The 19,720-nt window shown below is 39.8% G+C and overlaps 1 protein-coding gene across 4 annotated transcripts in view; it reads right to left on the bottom strand.

The window, feature by feature from the left end:
• Nucleotides 1-19,720, bottom strand: part of Mtmr3 (myotubularin related protein 3) — an 80,017-nt gene that overhangs the window by 32,933 nt on the left and 27,364 nt on the right. For 3 of the 4 annotated variants that reach the window (XM_055623887.1, XM_055623888.1, XM_055623889.1), the window contains exons 4-7: nt 16,463-16,552; nt 15,969-16,085; nt 8,945-9,027; nt 5,821-5,987 (exon numbers count right to left, since the gene is read on the bottom strand). In XM_055623887.1, the coding sequence (XP_055479862.1) occupies nt 5,821-5,987; nt 8,945-9,027; nt 15,969-16,085; nt 16,463-16,552 (457 nt within the window). Of the gene's footprint in view, nt 1-5,820; nt 5,988-8,944; nt 9,028-10,275; nt 10,351-15,968; nt 16,086-16,462; nt 16,553-19,720 lie in introns of those variants that run through there. The other variant, XM_055623890.1, reaches the window with a different exon arrangement.

The following is a 19,720-nucleotide window of genomic DNA, read 5'->3' as shown; positions in this document are numbered from 1 at the left end:
CATATACATACACATTGACATATACATACTGTAGACAATACAAACATACATAAAAATAAATGTAGATAATTTTAATTACGAACATGGCTGTTATAGCAAGATATCACATCCAAAGACCTTCTAGGGCTGTGTGATCCAGCTGGAACACAAGCAACCTTTAATCCAGGAGACAGAAGCAAGCAGATCTGAGTTCAAGGTCAGCCTGGTATAGAGCAAGTTTTAGGTAAAACAAAACAAAACAAAAAACCTTAGGTCCAGGTGTGGTAGCACATGCCTTTAATCCCAAACAGTGAAGGTAAAGATAGTTTGTAAATGCACCCATGTTTGAAAGTGATGTCTAGTTGAGTGGTAGAAAAAGTGATGAGTCAGAGAAAGATTTGATCGAATAGGATACGCCCAACTTTCATGAAAACAGAGAGGAAAGGGAAGCTACTTAAAGGGCAATGCAGAGGGAGAGAGAAGGCAGTTTTACCAGGAGTGATAGAGAGACTGGCTGCTGAGAAAGAACTCAAGTGAAGAACAAATGAGCCAGAGAGTAAGGAGGAGCCAGGAGATTAGAGCAGATTGCTGAAGGTAGTTTGTGGCCAAGAGGAGCAACTCTGAGGCCGAGATAAAAGCCAGACTGAATAAATCAGGGGGGAGAAAAGTTTGAGCCAGAACAGCTGAGTTGGACCGGCCAGCCTAGAGCTCAGAAAGAACAAGTAAGAGTGTGTTTATTCAGCAGTAAGCCTCAGAGGCTGAAACATTCTAGGTCTAGATTAGATCATATGGTGGCTAGAAGCTTCCAGAAGCAGGCACAGATTAGCAGTCAGAGACAGTAAGCCTCAGAAATAACAACTGAAACAGGTGAATAAAAGTTACTTTTACAAATAAATGTTTTTAATTTTTTAATATATTTATTTATGAGGCTGGGAATACATATGGAGAAGTCTAAAGGACAACTTTGAGGAGTCTGTTCTCTGGTCTGGGACTGAACTCAAATCAGCAGGCTTTGGCAGTGTGCACCTTTATCTACTGAGTCATCTCACTGGTCTAATACAGATTTCTAAGAAATAACTGTAACAAGCTGGGCATGGTGGCACACGCCTGTATTCCCAGCACTCCAGGGATCTGGAGTGAATTTACATTCATTTTGGTTTATAGCCAGCACACCCAAGCAGATCTCTGTGAGTTCAAGGCCAGCCTCATCTCCAAAGTGAATCCAGGACAGCCAAAGCTACACAGAGAAGCCCTGTCTCAAAAAAAACAAAATAAATAGACAGATAGATGATAGATATAACAGACAGACAGATAACTGCAACATTTTTAAGAGCTGGAGACATGGTTCAGTAGTGGTAAAAGTGTTTGCCATGCAAGCCTGAGGACCTGAATTCAGACTCTAGGATCCCATGTAAAAAGCCAGACACAGCTACACATATCAGGAATCCCAGCATTCATAGGGAGAGGTGGAGATAGGAGGATTACCCAGAAGCTTAGGAGCCAGCTAGCTTGGAGTTCACAGCACAGCAGCAAACAGCAGAAGGTGATGACTGTTGTCCTCCAACCACCACATGCATGCTCACTTTCAAAAAACTACCCTATATATCCAAAGGACTCTTAAGTCAACATATCACAAAGTTATGTGCATTCCCATGTTTATTGCTATGTTAGTTATAACAGCTAAAAATTAGAACAAGCCTAAATGTCTAATAACAGACGACAATAAAATGTACATACACAGTGAAATTGTTTTTTATTTATTAAAAAATTTACATGTATTTGTTGTGTGTTTAGGAGGCATGATGCTCATGTGGTGGTCAGAGGAAATTTGCAGGTGTCAGCTCTCTCCACCATGTAGGCCCTAAAGATTAAACTCAGGTCATCAAGTTGGCACAGCAAATGCATTTACCAGTTGAGCTACCTCACCCACCACAATGGAATTTTAATCGGCAATAGAGAAACTATTATTGTGACATTAGAAAAACAGATAGGAGTGGGAATCACTATTGTTAAGCATGGAGAGGGGCATGGTCTAGGGCTCTGACACATAAATAAGAGAGCCCAGAAAGAGAAAGTGTGCATGTGTGTTGGGGGGGGGGGGTGGGGTGTGTGCTGGCATGTGGCAAGTGGCAGTTCAGAGAGACTAAAGACAAATGGTGTGATGGTTTGGAGCAGACAGACAAAAAGAAATGTTTCAGGGCACGGCAGCTTGGAGGAGACTGCTGGCTAAAGTTTGTTATTGATGGAAATTGGTATAGCCCTAAGAAATAAGGAGAGAGAGAGAGAGAGAGAGAGAGAGAGAGAGAGAGAGGAAAGAGAGAAAAAAAAGAGAAAGAGAGAAAAAAACTGATCCTCAACAGCCAGGAGATGTAAAGGGGTCTGTGTCCTCTCTCCCCACTAACCTTCTCTCTCTATCCTAGGGCTAAAGGGTTGGTAGAAGGGAGGTAGAGGCCTAAACTCCCCAAATAAAAAGAGTTTAAAAAAAAGAGCACTACACTGTGGTAGTTACTCTTATCTGCCAACCTGATAAGATCTAGAATCACCTAGGAATTAAGCCTTTAGTAATTACAGACATTAACCTGTAACGAATTACATACATTAGATTAAGTAAAATAGGATGACATGCCTATTCTGGTACACTCCATGGGCAGGGGCCTGGATTAAATATAAAAGGAGAATGCTAAACCCTCATTTTTCGCTGTTTCCTGACTACAGACACAATATATACAGCAGGCTCAAGTTCCTGTTGCCATGTGTGATAGTTTGAATAAAAAAGGCCCCTATAAGCTCCTGTGTTTGGATGTGGCCTTACTGGAGGAAGTATGTCACTGGCTATCAGGTTTAAAAGCCCATGCCAGGGCCAGACACTCTCTTTGCCTGTGGATGAGGATGTAGCTCTCAGTCATTTATCTAGCAATGAGCCTACCTGCCTACTGCCATGCTCTCCACCATGATGGTAACAGACTAATGTCTGAAACTGTAAGCAAGCCACTAGTTATTATAGGAATTGCTTTGGTCACAGTGTCTCTTCACAGCACCAGAACAGACTAAGAAACCATGACTTCCTCACCATGACAGTGTCATGAACGCTGAGCCAGAACGAACTTTTCCAACGTTAAGCTGCTTTCGTCAGGTATTTTGTCACAGCAATGGAAAATGTAATATTATTGAAGCTGAGGACATGAGAGTGAAGGCTGCAGTTTTTAGTCCACTGACTGAGTCCATTTGAAATGGGGTAAAGAGTTAAGACTTAATAAATACTTTCAAGTCTCACAAATGAATCCATAAAAAATGCTAAGTTGAAGAAGTCCTAGAGTTGTGGCCACAGTATGACTGGTTCCACTAAGACTCTAAAATTGACATGAACACCAGAACAATGAGTGCTAGAGTCCCAGGTCCCTGCCTGCTGATACACTCAGAGCTTAGCAGGACAGAAGGCATCAAAGGCTCTATGTATGGCTGAAAGACTAAACTAACTTCTACACCTTGGTGACTATGCTGCTGTCTCATGTTCTGTGGTAAACTACACAAATGCCTCATTCTAAAATATCTCACATGTTGCTTCATCCTTGAGATGACATAACAATGTGGTTGTTTTGGTAAGTTCCTAGTTTGTGAGTAATCATTGGCTACCGACCTTCAATCCTACTGAGAAAGCATTAGAACCACAATAGTGGAATAAAGAACATGCCTGCAGAAGTTTTTATTTTTGCCAAATACAAGTTTCCCCTCTGTATTACATAGTAAAGCTACATAAAAGGAAAAATCCAAACATACTCTCTCTCCCACCTCTTTCTCTAAGTAATGTCAGTAAAATTCCATGTAAGTGGTAGCAGTTAACATCAGTGTGAACTGTGCAGCTTGAGAAGGAAAAAAAAATGGAACTGTCAATCCTAGAGAAATTCCAACTCATCAGTTAGGATGGCATTATCTTGCAGCTGCATAATTTCCATAGGGCTTTCTTAAGCCTGATGTATAGGAGGCACAGAGCATTCACTGAATTGAACTCTACACAATTAACACTCTTCAAGATAACCATATTAATTTGGGCAGGAAGAATGTGAAATGTTCCAGTTTGACAAAAACAAAAAACAAAACAAAACCCCTAAAGTTCAGAAAGTTTATTTTCATTTAAATACAGAGTATTGGCTTGAATTCAGTCTTTTGAATTCTAAGATCAGTAATTTGCCCACTACATGTCCCCATGTGTCACAGGCCCATTAAAGACAGAGGACACTGGATAACTGTACTGCTGGCCAAAGAGTACCATCCATCATCTGGAAGGAAAGAGCCTGAGGACTCTCCCGCAGGACAACCCCGTTTAGAAATATCCTAAAAGTCAGCTCAAATCCAAAAGAAACAAGTAAAATTACCAAGGAAAAAGAGGTGTTCTTTAAAAGTTTGTTGTGAAAGCCAGCGGTGGTGGCAGATGCCTTTAAGCCCAGCTCTCAGGAAGGCAGAGGCAAGGGGATCTCTGTGAGTTTGAGACCAGCCTGGTCTACAAAGTGAGTTGCAGGACAGCCAGCCAGGACTACACAGAGAAACTCTGTCTTATAAAACCAAAACAACAACAAAAAGTTTGTTATAAAACAACAAAATAGAGGCAAGCAAACCCTACTGGCAAAAGGCAACTCCAAGCCAGAGAACTCTTACTCTAAGAGTTAAGTATCACAAACAAGAAGATGCAACAGGATTCACTTCTAAGTTTATTATTCTAGGAGATGATAGAGAAAATTGAAATAACATGCAATGGTTAAAAACTCAGCAAATGTATGTATGATTTGTGCATTTCATTTTAACTTTACAATTAAAAAAAAATCTTGAGAAGAGCCACATTTTTTGTTTGTTTTGATTTGATTTGAGACAGGATCTCACTATGTAAGGCTGGCTAGGCTAGAATTTGCTATGTAGACTAGGCTGGCCTTGAACTCACAAAGATAAGCCTGCCTGCCTTTTCACCTCCTTTGAATGCTTGGATTAAGGTGTGCACCATCACCTCCAGCAAAAGCCACAAATATATTTTTAATTAGTTAAAACATGATGACAGGGGCTGGGGAGATGGCCTAGTAAAGCGCCTGCTGAGCAAGTATGAGGACCAGAGTTTGGATCCCTAAACTCATGAAATAAGCAGGGCACATGCCTATAATCCCAGCCCTGGAAAGGCAGAGATGGACTACTGGAGCTTGGTGGCCAGTTAATACGGTTGAACTAGTGAGCCTTACCCTGTCTCAAAAAATAAGGTGGACAACCATAGAGGAAGACACCCAGCATCAACCTCTGGCCTCCATACATGTATCTACCACCTACACACACACACACACACACACACACACACAAAATGGTTGACACTACAAATAATTGCCTTAGCCTACACAAGACCCAGGAATCCATCCCTACCTAGCATATCACACATACGTCTCTCTCCCTCGCCTCCACCCACAAAGAGATGTCATTTTAGTAAAAGATCAGGGAGAAGGTAAGAGAATAAGGTGAGAAATTAAATATTTTCCCATTAGTGTTCAAGGCTAATGTAGTTCAAAGCCTACTCAAATGCTATTTTAATACAAATATTACCAAGCACATACATAAATTCACAGCTTCCTTCCATTAGGATTCCATAATCCCCACAAACCTTTTTACAGTAGTTTTAGACCTAGAAAACTAAAGTATCAAACACGGTTTTCTTCCCTTCCCCTGGAAAGCAAAAAATGTCTTACTAAACTTTAAATAATGGAAACATGCTAGACACTTCAAAACTTAAGAGATGGAAGACATTAATCGAGTGGTTCCCATTTCATGATGAAGGCCTCCAAGCAAAACTCCGTAAGAAGTCTGGCCTACCTGGTCTGCACAAGTCTCCATGTTGTTCTTTTTCACTGGCGTAGACCTCCATGCACCAAGCGTGATATGCAAACGAGAAGAGATCTTCTATTTTAGCAGGTGGTCGGATTGCATTGTTCAATCTCTTAAGCCAGTCTTGACATTGCTCAAAGGTTGGAAACTGACACCTTTGCAAAGCAAAACAGGTGTAAATGTAATCAGATGACAGTTAATAATGAAATCTACAAAACCCACCATTTCAAGAATGTCTTGAAAAAGATAATGAATTAACTAAGAGTGAAGAGAGCATCAAAAAAGCACCAAAGACAGTCGTTCACTACTTCTTACAATAAAAACAGATGCAACACATTTTAGCCAGTGGTGCAAAAAAAAAAAAAGGTGGGAAATCTATTATTTTAACCTAATGAATCTTTTCTGAAAGTGATTAATAGTGATATCAAAGTAAAGTAAGTATTAGCTTGTCTCTTTGATGATCAGGTCTCACCATACATCTTTGGCTAGTTTTACAGTTATTTCTCTCAAGAAATACATTCAGAAAAGCACTTTTTCTTTTGTTATGACGTAACAGGCAAACATAAAAAACAGACCACAATACTATTCATAGCCAGTTTGAAGATGGTTTCAAAATTTGTCTATTTATCAAATCAGAACAATCAGATCCAAAATAAGGCAAAGGACAAGCAAACATTCAGCTGCAACCACACAGAAAACAAAACAGTTCTATTATCAACAGCAACTTTCAGTAGATACAATTAAAGGGTTAAAATAATTAACACAAATTGACTTTTGGAGGACTTATGTAATTTGTATTTTTAAATGTGGTGCTAAAAACTGAAACTAAGCAAAATTTTAAATCTGAGTGGCTGTCAGTTATCTGTCAAAAGTAAGATATGCTGGCTCATTCCTGTCATACTTAGAAAGCTGGAATATTGCCAACAAGTCTTGGGCAACCTTGGGCTGAACAGAAAGTTTCAGGAAGATAAATGTGAACAGCCTAAAAAGCATATTAAATGTTTGCCTTAACAAGGAGACCACCAGCCTGGCATGGTGGAACAAGCCTGTAATCCCAGCCAGCACTCAGAGAGGCAGAGGCAGGTGGATCACTGTGACTTTTCGGCCAGCTGGTCTACAAAGCCAGTTCAGGACAGCCAAGGCTACATAGAAAAACTGTCTCAAAACACAAAACAACAGAAACAAAAACAAAAACAAAACAAAACGACCACTAAGGCCTTCCTTTATCTCAATAAATGTAGTTTATCAACAGGACAATACAGTGTTTACTGGTACCCCAAAACAGATCAAAGAAGTAGAGTAAAAAATGTCAACAACTGAACATACCTAGAATTGCTAAATTAAAAACATATTTCAGGCCAGGTACGGTACAGGCACACAACCTGTAATCCCAATACTAGAGAGGCAGAGGCAGGAGGATCACTCTGAGTTTGAAGCCAGCCTAATCTACATAGCGAGCCCAGGACAGCCAAGGATACACAGAGGAACTGTCTCAAAAAAACAAAAACAAAACCATATTTCAGGCATCATTCTGTAACCATCAAAGTTAAAATCAGATTTAATAAAACCATGAACGAAAGCTAAACAAGACAGCTGCATTTTTTCAGACTGTTTCCCATTGATGGTTTATTAGTTTCAAGAAATAAACTGTATATATATTAGTGGGAAATAGTAAGATCTGGAGAGGACAGAAACCCCACAAGGAGAGCAACAGAACCAGAAAATTTGAACAAAGGGGTCTTCCCAGAATCTCATAATCCAACCAAGTACCAGGTATGGAGATAACCTAGAACCCCTGCACAGATATAGTCCATGGCAGTTTAGTATCCAAGTGATTTACATAGTAATGGGAAGAGGGACTGCCTCTGACATAATCTGATTGGCCTGCTCTTTGATCACCTCCCCCTGAGGGGGGAGCAGCCTTACCAGGCCACAGATATGACAATGCAGCCATTCCTGATGTGATCTGATAGACTAAAAGCAGAAGGAAGGAGAGGAGGACCTCCCCTATCAGTGGACTTGGGGAGGGGCATGCGTGAAGAAGGGGGAGGGAGGATTGGACCGGGAGGGGAGGAGGGAGAGCCTTATGGGGGGATACAAAGTGAATCAACTGTAATTAATAAAAATAAATAAATTTAATTATATAAAAGAAAGAAACCACAAAAAAAAAAAAAGAAAGAGAAAAAAGTGGATAACACTTTGACTGGACTAATTCATTAATAGGGGACAAGCGGACTGTCAATGGATTTTACACAGCACCTTGAAAAGGAGCATGTTTGTGTGTGTGTTTCCTCACTGATTTGTGCGCGCGCATGCGTGTGTGTGCGCGTCTCCATTTAGAGACACATATTTAATCTTTCAGAAAGGCTAGACAAACATAAGATGAGAAACAATCTATTAAAACAGAAAACTGTATTATTCAAAATGTCACTGTCATAAAGGACAAAGAAAAGCTAAATGAACATTCCAGATTAAAGAAAATTAAGTCACAGTAGCTAAATGCATTGTCTGACTGAATGAATTTTTTACTGAATGTGCTGTGCAAAAAGGAGTGACTAAAGAGCTACAAAGCACATCACTGGAGCAGGGATAGTAGATTTGGCAAAAGTATTATCATAGTTAAACTGTGAAACTGATAGTGATGTACTGGTTATATAGGAAAATACTCATTCTGTTAGAAAAGCACACTTACAGAGCTTAAGGTTGAAGAGCCAAATGAAGCAACCTAATTTTTCAGGAAAGAATCTGTCTCTGCCTTTCTTACACCACCTACACCCCCCCCCAACACACACACATGCACACTCTCACATACAAACTCACACAAACACACACGAACTCTGCAAATAATAAATTAGGTTGGAGTAATGTGTAAATGGTATACTACTGTATTGTTTTAATTTATACTGTTTTATATACTTAAAATTATTTCCAAAAGACATGTATCTGTTTATAAAACAATATGCGCGAAAAATAAAATATTTTAGGCACCAACTATTCAGAAAATATCCTATTCAAAGTTGACTTCTTGAAGATATTTTGCTAACAAACTATGTAACAACTCTTAAAGCCTATTTTCCCCAATACTTCACAGCCTCACAAACACAGCACCTACCTGATAACTTTGCAGTCTTTGCATGTCAAATGAAGCTGAAATATATCACGGCATTCAACACTTTCTATAAGCTGTAATGGAACCTGCAAAAATTAAAAAGGATAAAGCCCTTAGTCAAAAAGGCACCGGCTTTGCAGGCACATTCTGCCCAACTGATTAACAGGAAAGAAGCAAACAGAATGACAAATTTAGTCAGATTAATTAAAGAGTGGATGAGAGTTTCACGTCCCCTAAATCAGTGAGCTCAAGTCACAGTATGATGACCACCAAGAAAAGGTATGGACTCTGGAAGAAAAGGGAAATTAATTAAATCCTTGAGTGTCAACCCCACTCTCAAGGCACTACTTTAAGATGCAATGAGGTGCAGTAACACAAAAGTTGAAGAGCACTACACAAAAGCACTGCAGGCCAAGTGCAAATAAGAATCCATGTATTCACTGTCCCAGATGGCAGAGTACATTTAGCCTCAGTTCTTAGCAAAGGAGGCTTCTGAAAAAAGCTGAAGACCTAAGTGCCTGCAGGTTACAAAACAAAGATAGCACACCAGCAACCACTTGTCAGGGTCTTTGCACAGTAGAATAGATCAAAGATATCAAGAAGGCATACAGTAGTCAAAGAACCTAAAATACATTAAATCCAACTAGTTCCAAAAACTGAAGAGCCTTGTTTGCCAAGTAGGACTCAATGTTTTCATGAATTGAAATAATCCCTTTCCCTGCCAATTGGGTCAGCAGGCTCTACTTAACAATAGTGGAGAGAAATCAGATATGCCAGTGAAATAAAGAGTTACCTCTGAAGTATGTAAATAACCCTCAGGCGGACAGGAGGACATTCCTCCTGAAAATATATCACCCTGCCTCCAGAGTGCTGGGATGAAAGGCATGTGCCACCACTGCCTGGCTCATCTTTCTTCTTAAAGACAGGTTCTTATGCATCCCAGGCTGGCCTTAAACTCCATCATTGAAGACAACCTTGAACTTCTGACTCTCTTGCTAGGATTACAGAACAGTACCACTATGACTTGTTTATGTAGTGTCTGGTGTACAACCCAGGGCTTGACGCCAGGGAAGCTCTCTACCAAATGCTTTACATCCAGCCTGAGTACATTCTTAATGCCTTTGGGGGAAAAGTACCTTATTTGTCCCTAACATTATATCAAACTCAATCAAAACATGGCTGTGGAAGCTACTAGAAGTATTCTGACAATTTGTTTCAGTTTGTTCAGGTGGAGGCAATCCCCTCCAAGGCACAGGGAAAAACCAGCCTTCACAGGGTGGCCCCATGTCAGTCCTGCCAGTTTCAGAGCTGATTTTCCACAAACTCTGACCTACCATGCAGCTGCCAGAATCAGCAGAGAACCCTCAGAACAAGGATGCTGCGTCAAAGAGAAGTCCAGGGCTAGAAGGCTGAAACACAGAAACAGAAACTGGGGCACAGACTGAAAAAGAGCAGCAAACCAAATAATGTTATTGCAGTAAGCCTGGGAGTTTTCATCTTGTTCCTAAGTTTATATAAACTCCCTTAAAGTTGTAATAGAATTGGAGTAAGAGGAATACTAGGCATTCTTGCTTATATTCCAAGAAAAAAGAAGCATTTGGCTCTCTGCTTGTTTACACCCTTAACCCCAAGATGCTGCATGAGAAACTGCAGCTGATGCCTATAAATCTAGGGCATGGGGAGGAGAAAGAAAATTATCAGTAATGATAATTATCAAAAGGGAATATGAAGATTGAGAAGAAAGAGATCAGGGCAAGTAAAGGTGCTTGCTGCCAAGCCTAGCAACCTGAGTTTAAGGTTCAGACACAATAAAGAAATACATTAAAAAAAAAAAAAAAAAGACAGATTAGAATATAACGCTGACTTGTTCTCAGGCAGACTCTCTTTGTTTTGTTTTGATATATACTTTTAATGTGTTCCTGCAACCTAGCTACCTTTCCGTCATCTCTCGATACTTGGTGGGGTCATCTGCCAGTCTGGCAAATAAGCCACCCAAAGTGGGTGCTGGGAGCTGAATTCAGGTCATTTGCAAGGGTAAGCTCATGCTCTTAACCACTGAGCCATCAAAGAAGAAAGAAGGAAGAGGGACAAGGAGAAGGAAAAGGAGGAGAAAGAGAAGAAGAAAATAATAATGTTGGTTCTTGCATCCAAATCAACTGGAATCACAGATGTGGAGAAATGCAAATTTTTTAAAAGATTTATCCAATGACTATGAGTGTTCTACCTGCATGTATGTCTGTATATAATATGCATACAGTGGCCTCAGAGGCCAGAAAGGGCATCAGATCCCCTGAAACTAAATTATAGATGGCTGCAAGCCACTATATGGGTGCTGGGAACCAAACCCAGGTTCTCTGCTACTGCAATAAATGCTCCTACCACTGAGCCACCTCCCCAGCCCATGCAAAACATCAAATTTTAATACATAGACTGTCACATGCAAGAGCAGCATCAATAAAAACAAAAAGAAAGAAAACAAGAGACACTTGGTTCCTATCAATGGAATCCCCTCCTCTTTGCTTCCCCTTTCTGTCATAGGCTCCCCTCTACCTCCTTTGAGAGAACTAGCTACCCTTTCCTACCCATACATCTAATCAAACTTCTCTCCTTTCTTAAGGTTTACACCACTACTCTTGCTTTCCCAACTTCCCTTACACATTAAAAACAACAACAACAAAAAACTGTCACAGTTTTATAACACATCACCTACCCAGTATACAACCTCATAAACAAAGAATAAAAGATTCAAAGGCTCAGGAAGGTTAAACTGCTATTCAATGAACAAAGCCGTGTCTGCTCTATGGCCCAGGCTTCTTCCTGACATGCGTTATTGCATTGGCATAACACAGTGAAAATAAAGCCAATAAGAAACAAGCCTACACTCTGCCATACACAACAGAATATTTAAGGCACCAAAATTTCTCTTTTAAAAACGGACCAGAAAAGGAGGACTGTCGCAGATTAAAGAGCTCCATTGTCTCCTGTTCATTGTGGATATAAACGGGATTTTAACCTCTAGCTGTACTTTCAGAGGCCTCAAGGGTAGGACCACAGGCAGAAAGGGATTAGGTGCTAACAAGACATACTTCTGAGGTCTGCTCACTCCTATAGTCCCAGCACTCAGAAGGCTGAGGTGGGAGGCCTGTCAGAGCTCACAGACTGCCTGGGCTCCATAGTCAGCACCAGGTCTGCTATGGCTACATAAAAAGACCCTGTCTCAAAAAATAAACAAACAAATAAAAATGTCTTTCTAGTGTACGGTGAACGAAGGTGGCTGCTAGACAAAGGAGAATGCCAAAGAAATGTGTATTCAACTGCTGTACCGTAGGCAATGGCGGACTGGCAGAGAAACAACATTTTAGAAATCATTTCTGCTTAAAACTCGGTCTACATTTTCTTCTAAATTTTATTTCTTATTCTGCACACACACACACAGGTACTACAGCAAACATACAAGGGTCAGAAGACAGCAGAGAACTGCTTCTATCCTTTCACCTTTATGTGGGTTTCAGGGACTGAACTCAGGGCAGCAGTCTTGTTCAGCAACTGCCTTTAGCTGCTGAGACATCTCTTCCACCCTCAGTCCACACTTTTTAAAATTTGTATGTCTTTTACCTATATGGTGCTTTGTCTACACGCATGTCTGCACATCAGAAGAAAGCATCATATCCCATTACAGATGGTTGTGAACCACCAAGTGGTAGAGGCAATTGAAACTCAGGACCTCTGGAAGGACAGCCAGTGCTAACTGCTGTGCCATCTTACGGCACCTCAGTCTACATTTTTGAAGGTCATAACTCCACTGTAGAGCTTTATCTTCACCCTACAAAATATTCTCGTAAGACCACAACACACCAGTAAAAGAGAACAGATTCCTGTAGAGGCATGACTTTGTTCCAGCAGTGAAGCAGCCATCACCCCAGAGTCTCATGCCGCTCACTGGGGTTACAGAAGCAGCAGACTGAGAATCACACAACAAACTGTTTTAAACTTTCATAAATCCTACCTGAACATTTTGCTGTAATCTTCAAAGAAACAGTTTAGGAAAAATAAAGAATAGGAGATTGCTCATACCAGGAACGCTACAAATGGCCTCTAACACAGAGGAACTTCACCCTAGGAACTGTAAGCGGATGTTTACTGAAGTTATGGAGATTAGGGTAACGTGCTTATAGTATTCAAACCTATAAACACTCAATGTGCTGTGAAATTAAGAGAATATTTGATATTGGGTAGCTATTTAAATTTAATGGCAAGTCATTTTCTGAAGTCCTAAATAATGCAAAGTGGGGCATGCCACAATAGAGATACCACATTTGGGTTCTAATGGCTTAAATGTGTGATTTAGATAAAATAACCATTAATAGGGTCTCTTGAGCTCCTGTGCTCTGCTGTAATATTTATCTGCTGAAAGAAAAAAAAAGAGAGAGAGAGAGAAAGAGAGTAGAGGGATGCAGAGAGGGAAAGGAAGAAAGGTGACCACTACCAATCCTCTGGTCTCCACCTAGTATTTGCTCAAGAAGAGCCAGCCATTTTTTTCCTTTCAGTTACCTCAGGCTTTAGGAACCCTAGCACTAACTGTGGTGGCTCTTCAAAAGTGGCTCTTCATAGCCCCTACAATGTTAATAATTTTTCTGTACAAATGCAGTATCTGGGTTTTTGTAAGTGACACACAGGCTCTAAGCCTTAGAGAATTATAATACTAGAGAAAATTCTTTCATGTGAGGAAATGTTAAAAGTACAGTAATCAGTTTCCTTAAACCTTAGAAAAAATGTGAGACAACCTACTCATATAGCTACTATAAGAGATAAATTATGAATGACATAGGCCTATTCACAGAAACACACTGCTTTAAAATGAACTTCAAATCCAAAGGGGAGAAATGATCTAATATCCACTTCAAATCCATACTAACTTTAATTCACTGCACATTTACTGAGTTGCATGGCATCAGGAGACATGTTGTATCCTGGAGATACAAAGACAGATCAGCAAGAATTACAACACATCTAGTAAATGTTGTGAAAGTATGTTAAGATAGAGAAGCAGCCCACTGGGTGCAACTACTACCAGGAACAGAACGGGATTGAGCAAAGCTTCACAGAGGAAGTTACCACCTTAAGCAAGTTCTAAGAGATGCAGAGAAGTTCCCCAGGAACAAGAGAAGTGAAAATGTGCAAAAGTGTGAGGTCTGCCTGAGTGGTCCAGGAAAGCTAGTTTTATAGTAAAAAGAGGACAGAAAAGCCGGCAGGAATAAGGACCACAGCCTCACATCATGCTGCATAGTTCAACTTTCACAGAACAAACAAAACAATGTAAGCTTTTAAGATAGTGGATGATGTGATTCTCCAACAGACCTTATTCTCAAACAAATCTAAAAACAGATCTTTAAGTTCTTAGCCAAATCTAGTAAGTTGATAAACAGGATACGGAAAATGAAATGGAATGAACCCATATCATTCTCACAGGCAATTTAATCACATGCTCACTGATTTTAACCATTTAAAGAAGAAAAATTAAGTTTAAGTTGAATACTAATTTTACTCATTTCCACGAGATATGGTAGGAAATTTTCAATTGCTATTATTTTAACACTTTGATCTTTTACCCACTGGTCGTGAGTGCTCAGATCCAAATGAACCCTGTTGTGCTAGTTAGTTTTTGTTAACCTGACACAAACTAGAGTCACCTGAGAAAAGGGACCCCTCAACTGAGGAATTATCTCCATCAGATTGGCCTGTGGGCATATCTGTGGGGCATATTCTTGATTAACGACTGATGTGGATTCTGGGTTCTGCTTCAGTTCCTGCCTTGGCTTCCCTCATAAACTTTTTTTTTTCCAAGACAGGGTTTCTCTGTGCAGCCCTGGCTGTTCTGGAACTCACTCTATAGACCAAGTTGGCCTTGAACTCAGAGATTCACCTGCCTCTGCCTACCAAAAGCTGGGTCTGAAGAAGTGTACCACCACACCCAGCTGAAATAAACCTTTTCTTCCCCAAGGTGTTTTTAGTCACTAGAACACCATGAACATAGTACACTTTCTTTTTCCTTGATGACTTTGGTGTATACTGATGGACAGAATAGAGACATAAACCAAATCTAACAAGGCGGGAAGAAGAATTCAGGTCAAAGTGGCTCAGGAACATAAATGTTTAACTATGAAAATTAAATAAATAATGCCTGCTCAAAAATAACAGCCATTGACCTTGTAATAAAGAATGCAACTTAGGAGTTAGGTAACTTCTAGAAAGGTGAATGAAATGAATACAAGCAATGGATTTCAGAGAATTCCCTAAATAACATAATCTGAATATAGACCTGAGCTCTCAAAGACACCACAACACACTTCTATGACCTGGCACTCAAATGCAGAAAGCCACAACACTGGCAAGTAAAGGAGGAAGAACATTTCCCACTGGCAGAAATCCGTGAACATGTGGTCCTTTCTGGGCTGGTTCACTCCGACTCCTAAGGACAGGAGTGCATTGGAAGAATCAGTTCTAGAGAGTGGACTCTCATAACAGAAAAAAGGCACATGCACTCATAACAACTTCATGCCTCCCTTTTCCTCCGTAGGAGTCCACTACGCAAATAAACAATGTACTAACACCTACCCTTACCTACTTGGAAGCCACCGGAGTAACTTTACCCAATATGTCTGTCTGTACTGAACTCAAAGACCACCTTTTCACTTAATGTTAAGACCCAAGAAATGATCTGGACCAAAGCATCTGGTAACTACTAAAGAATGAGGGAGGTAGGGAAAGGCCCATATATAGCCTTTATACTTAACAATACAGCAGTGCCCAGTACAGGCTATTACTATTTCTAAGAATGGATATCTCAGCAGACAAGATGCACTCTTTTAATAAAGCATAAGAGTACCTTATTAACCTGATATTCCTTGAGCATGCAATTAACTGAGAGTAAAGAACAGAACATGTTTTCACACACCTAAGCCTGTACAACTCTTAGCTCTTCCTTTCCCCATCTATTTTTCAGGGAGAATGGCTGGTAATCACTTACATTAACAAGAGACTCCTTAAACTTGATGTGTAGTCTGTAATTAGAAAGGGCAATGATTGCATCCTCAGCACGGCCCACATACTCTGTGCTCTCTCCATGAAGTTCAAGAAAAGGAACCTGAAAAACAGAAGAAGAAACCTTTCAGAGTTCCAGAGCAGAAAAGCCAAGTCTTCATAATCAAGACAGGTGAATAAATAGTCATGTCAAAAAGAGGACAATAAACCCTCTGCCATACAAGTTTAAAACAAGAATCCAAAAGATGGCTTATTTTTATACGTCCCCAATTATGGACTTCCAAAGGAATGATGAGATAAATGATCATCTCAAACAATTTTAAAAGTTAAAATTAACTTTTAAGAAATAACTTGCAAAAAGAAACAATGTTTTCAGATAATGTGTCTATTATACATTACTTCAATCTACTAGTTTTGCTCCATCATTACTGTAATGCTAAACACATATTACAGAGTTTAAAATAACTTGTAATTAATTACCTGAAGATTCTCATCTTCCCGAATTAGCTGCTTCCTGGGAAAGATCTGATTGGCCTGGATGCACTCAAGGCTATGCCGCATCTCTTCATCCTGGAAAATCCCACAATGTTTAAATAATTTTAAAACTTCTACTAATAGTCCGTATTTTCTTTTTCTGCCATGTCTACTTAAATAACCACAATAATAATCTAATGAGCATTTTGAGACAAGCTCAAGGAAAAAATGTTCTCCCAAGTGTTTCATCTGATGTATTAGGTATTGCAATGATTTGTAAGAAAGTTCTCCAAAGACTCACATGTTAAAGGCTTTGGTTCTAGCATACAGCACTGTTAGCAGCAAGTTAGAAATTGAGAGGCAGCAGGAGGAACATAGGTCAATGGAGGGACCTAGCCTCCTTCTCAGTTTCCTGGTTCCACCAAGTGAGTGGGCTTTTCCTATTACATGTTCTCACCTTGATATACTGCCTCACCACAAATGCCAGGGTCAACTGACCAAAACTGTTAGCCAAAGTAAACTTTTCTTGAGGTTGGGACATGGCTCAGTAGTTAAGAACACTGGCTGTTCTTCAGAGGACCCAGGTTCAATTCCCAGCTCCCACAGGGCAGCTCACAGCTGTTTCTAACTCCAGTTCCAGGGGATCTGCTACCTTCACACAGATATACATGCAGGCAGAAACACTAGTACACATGAAATAAAATTAGATCAAAATTTTTTTAAAAAAACTTTTCTCCTTTTTAGTTGACTTCTCTCAGGTATTTGTGATAAGAAGAGAAGTTTGACTAACACAAGTATATCCCTAATCTGAGGACACATTGTTGGGTATTACCAGTCTCTGTGAGCACCAACAGGCTGTGAGTACATTTTGAAGAGAAAAAAAAAAAAGCAGCAGTATTTCTGCTCTTTACATTATAATCTTACTTTTTTATTTTAAAGAAATACATACATATTTAAGAATAAAAATGATGCTTGGAATCCACTTAATTCAACATAATTAAGGGATATAAGAAAGGAGTGGGTAGGGAATAAATGAAACAGAAGTATCTATGAATTAGTAATTCATGAAACTGTTAAGTGTTGAATGGAAGTTCACTATAATGCGTATCTTTTGTGTGAAATCTACATAGCATAAAGCTTCAAAAAGGTGTGCTTTTTTTTAACAAAATAAAACATAGCTAAATTTCTCACATTTAAAACTGTGTAAGTCACTTCCTTAGTCTATTCTACCTTATAGCACCTAGCAGGTCTCTTCCAGTTAGGGCAACTTTAAAGTAGGAAGTCAGGCACTCTCCTCTAAACGGCTACCTTACACTGTGGCTTTTATAGTGTAGGGAGGACCAAGAATAGCAAAACTAAAGCTTGTATTAAGCCTAATTACTTATACATACACATATACATACATATGAACAAATGACATGGACCAGTCAAAAAACAATACACACAACCATGAATTCTAATGGCAAAATTCTAAATAATAACTTTTTTAAAATTTGCTATTATGATCTTGTGGTGGTTTGAATGCGAATAGCCCCCATTGTTTCATATATTTGAATGCTTGGTCCCAGCTGGCGGAACTGTTTGGGAAGGAGTAGGAGGTGTGGCCTTGTTGGAGGAGGGGTGTCACTGGAGGTAGGCTTTGAGGTTTCAAAAACTCTCAGCTACCATTCTAGCACCATGCCTGCCACCATGCTCCCCACCATGAGGCCATAAACTAACCCTTTGGAACTGTTAGCAAATCCCCAGTTAAATCCTTTCTTTTATAACTTGCCTTGGTCATGGTGTCTCTTTACAGCAACAGAACAGTAACTAAGAAAGATCCTTTATGATGTGTGGTCACACTGCTCCATAAGGAGAAGGGACCCCAGAGGACTGTGCTGGGCACCACAGAGACCTCAGCAGTACCAGGAAGAGGACTATTCTTCTGGCTATGGGCACATAGTGAAGGGCAAGCCCTCAGTGCAAAGCAGAACAACTTTGGTGCCCACGTGCTGCTCACTGGCACTGACTATACACCTTATCAATATTAGGCAAGAATGTTTTCAGCTTATTGAAAACTATGGGAAAATAAAAAACACTTTAGATAAAAAACAGTAGATGGGCAGTGATGGACATGGCTTTAAACTCAGCAATAGGGAGGCAGAGTCAAGCAGATCTCTGTGAGTTAGAGGCCAGGCTGGTCTACAGGGCAAGTTCTAGGACAGCCAGGTCCACACAAAGAAACCCAGTCTCAAAAGCACCACCTCCCTTAAAAAAAAAAAAATGTAAAACTTTTTTTGGTACAAGATTATATCAGAAAGTTGTGATACCCACAAATTCATTGGCCCACCTTTCAGAAGAGAAAAATTAAGCTGAGCACAGTGGCACATGCCTGTAATCCCAGCGCTCTGAGAGGCAGAGATAGGCAGCTCTCTATGAGTTCAAGGCCAGCCTCATCTACAAAGTGAGTCCAGAACAGTCAAGGCTACACAGAGAAACCCTGTCTCAGGGGAAAAAATATTTTTTAAAAGGGGAGAAATTACCTCCCTTTTCCTTTTAATATGATATGACTACACAACTGGGGGGGGGGGGGCTATTTTACTTCCCTTTTAATTTTGAAAAGGATTTTCCACACATCCCTAATGAGACTTGAAATTAACATGGTATTTTCAATTCCCTTTGTATATCAGCAGGAAATATTTTAGGTCTAGGAACTCCCACACAGTTCAAAACAAAACAACTACATACGTACATACATACATGCATGCATGCATACATCAGACAATGTTATCTCTCTAGTCATCAAATCTTTGCTTATATATCCTTAGGATTAATGAGTTGTAGCTGGCTATGTTCTATCTTTTCTGCCGAAATGGCCTAGATGCCACTGAAATATCCATTTGTGGTTTTTAGTGAAAGATATGTGCAGGGTACCAACAGCTGCCTCATCTGCTACAGGATCAAAAGAGTCTTGAAGACACAACAGGGAAGGCAGAAAACTACTTCCATCTTAAAAACAAATTCATACAGAATATGTGCTATGTGTGATCATGTACATTAATTAGCTCAATGTGACATTCTGTAACACATGCTTATTTTGCAATACATTTCACAACAAATATTTCACAATTCTTGTCAATCAAGACATGATTGACAGAAGAAATGAAAATCCTGGAGTCCAAGAATTACATATTTCAACCTTGCCTCCATTTACCAATTGACTTAAAGTGTGTTGCATACCTAGTTTGAACTGGTACTAAGAAATTGACAAAGGAGATAGAGATA

This window comes from Psammomys obesus, unplaced genomic scaffold (assembly GCF_907164565.1).
Source record: "Psammomys obesus unplaced genomic scaffold, mPsaObe1.curated_primary_1811, whole genome shotgun sequence".
Lineage (NCBI taxonomy): Eukaryota > Metazoa > Chordata > Mammalia > Rodentia > Muridae > Psammomys > Psammomys obesus.
The sequence above is the reverse complement of the archived record's forward strand: the minus strand, read 5'-3'. Positions and strand labels throughout refer to the sequence as shown.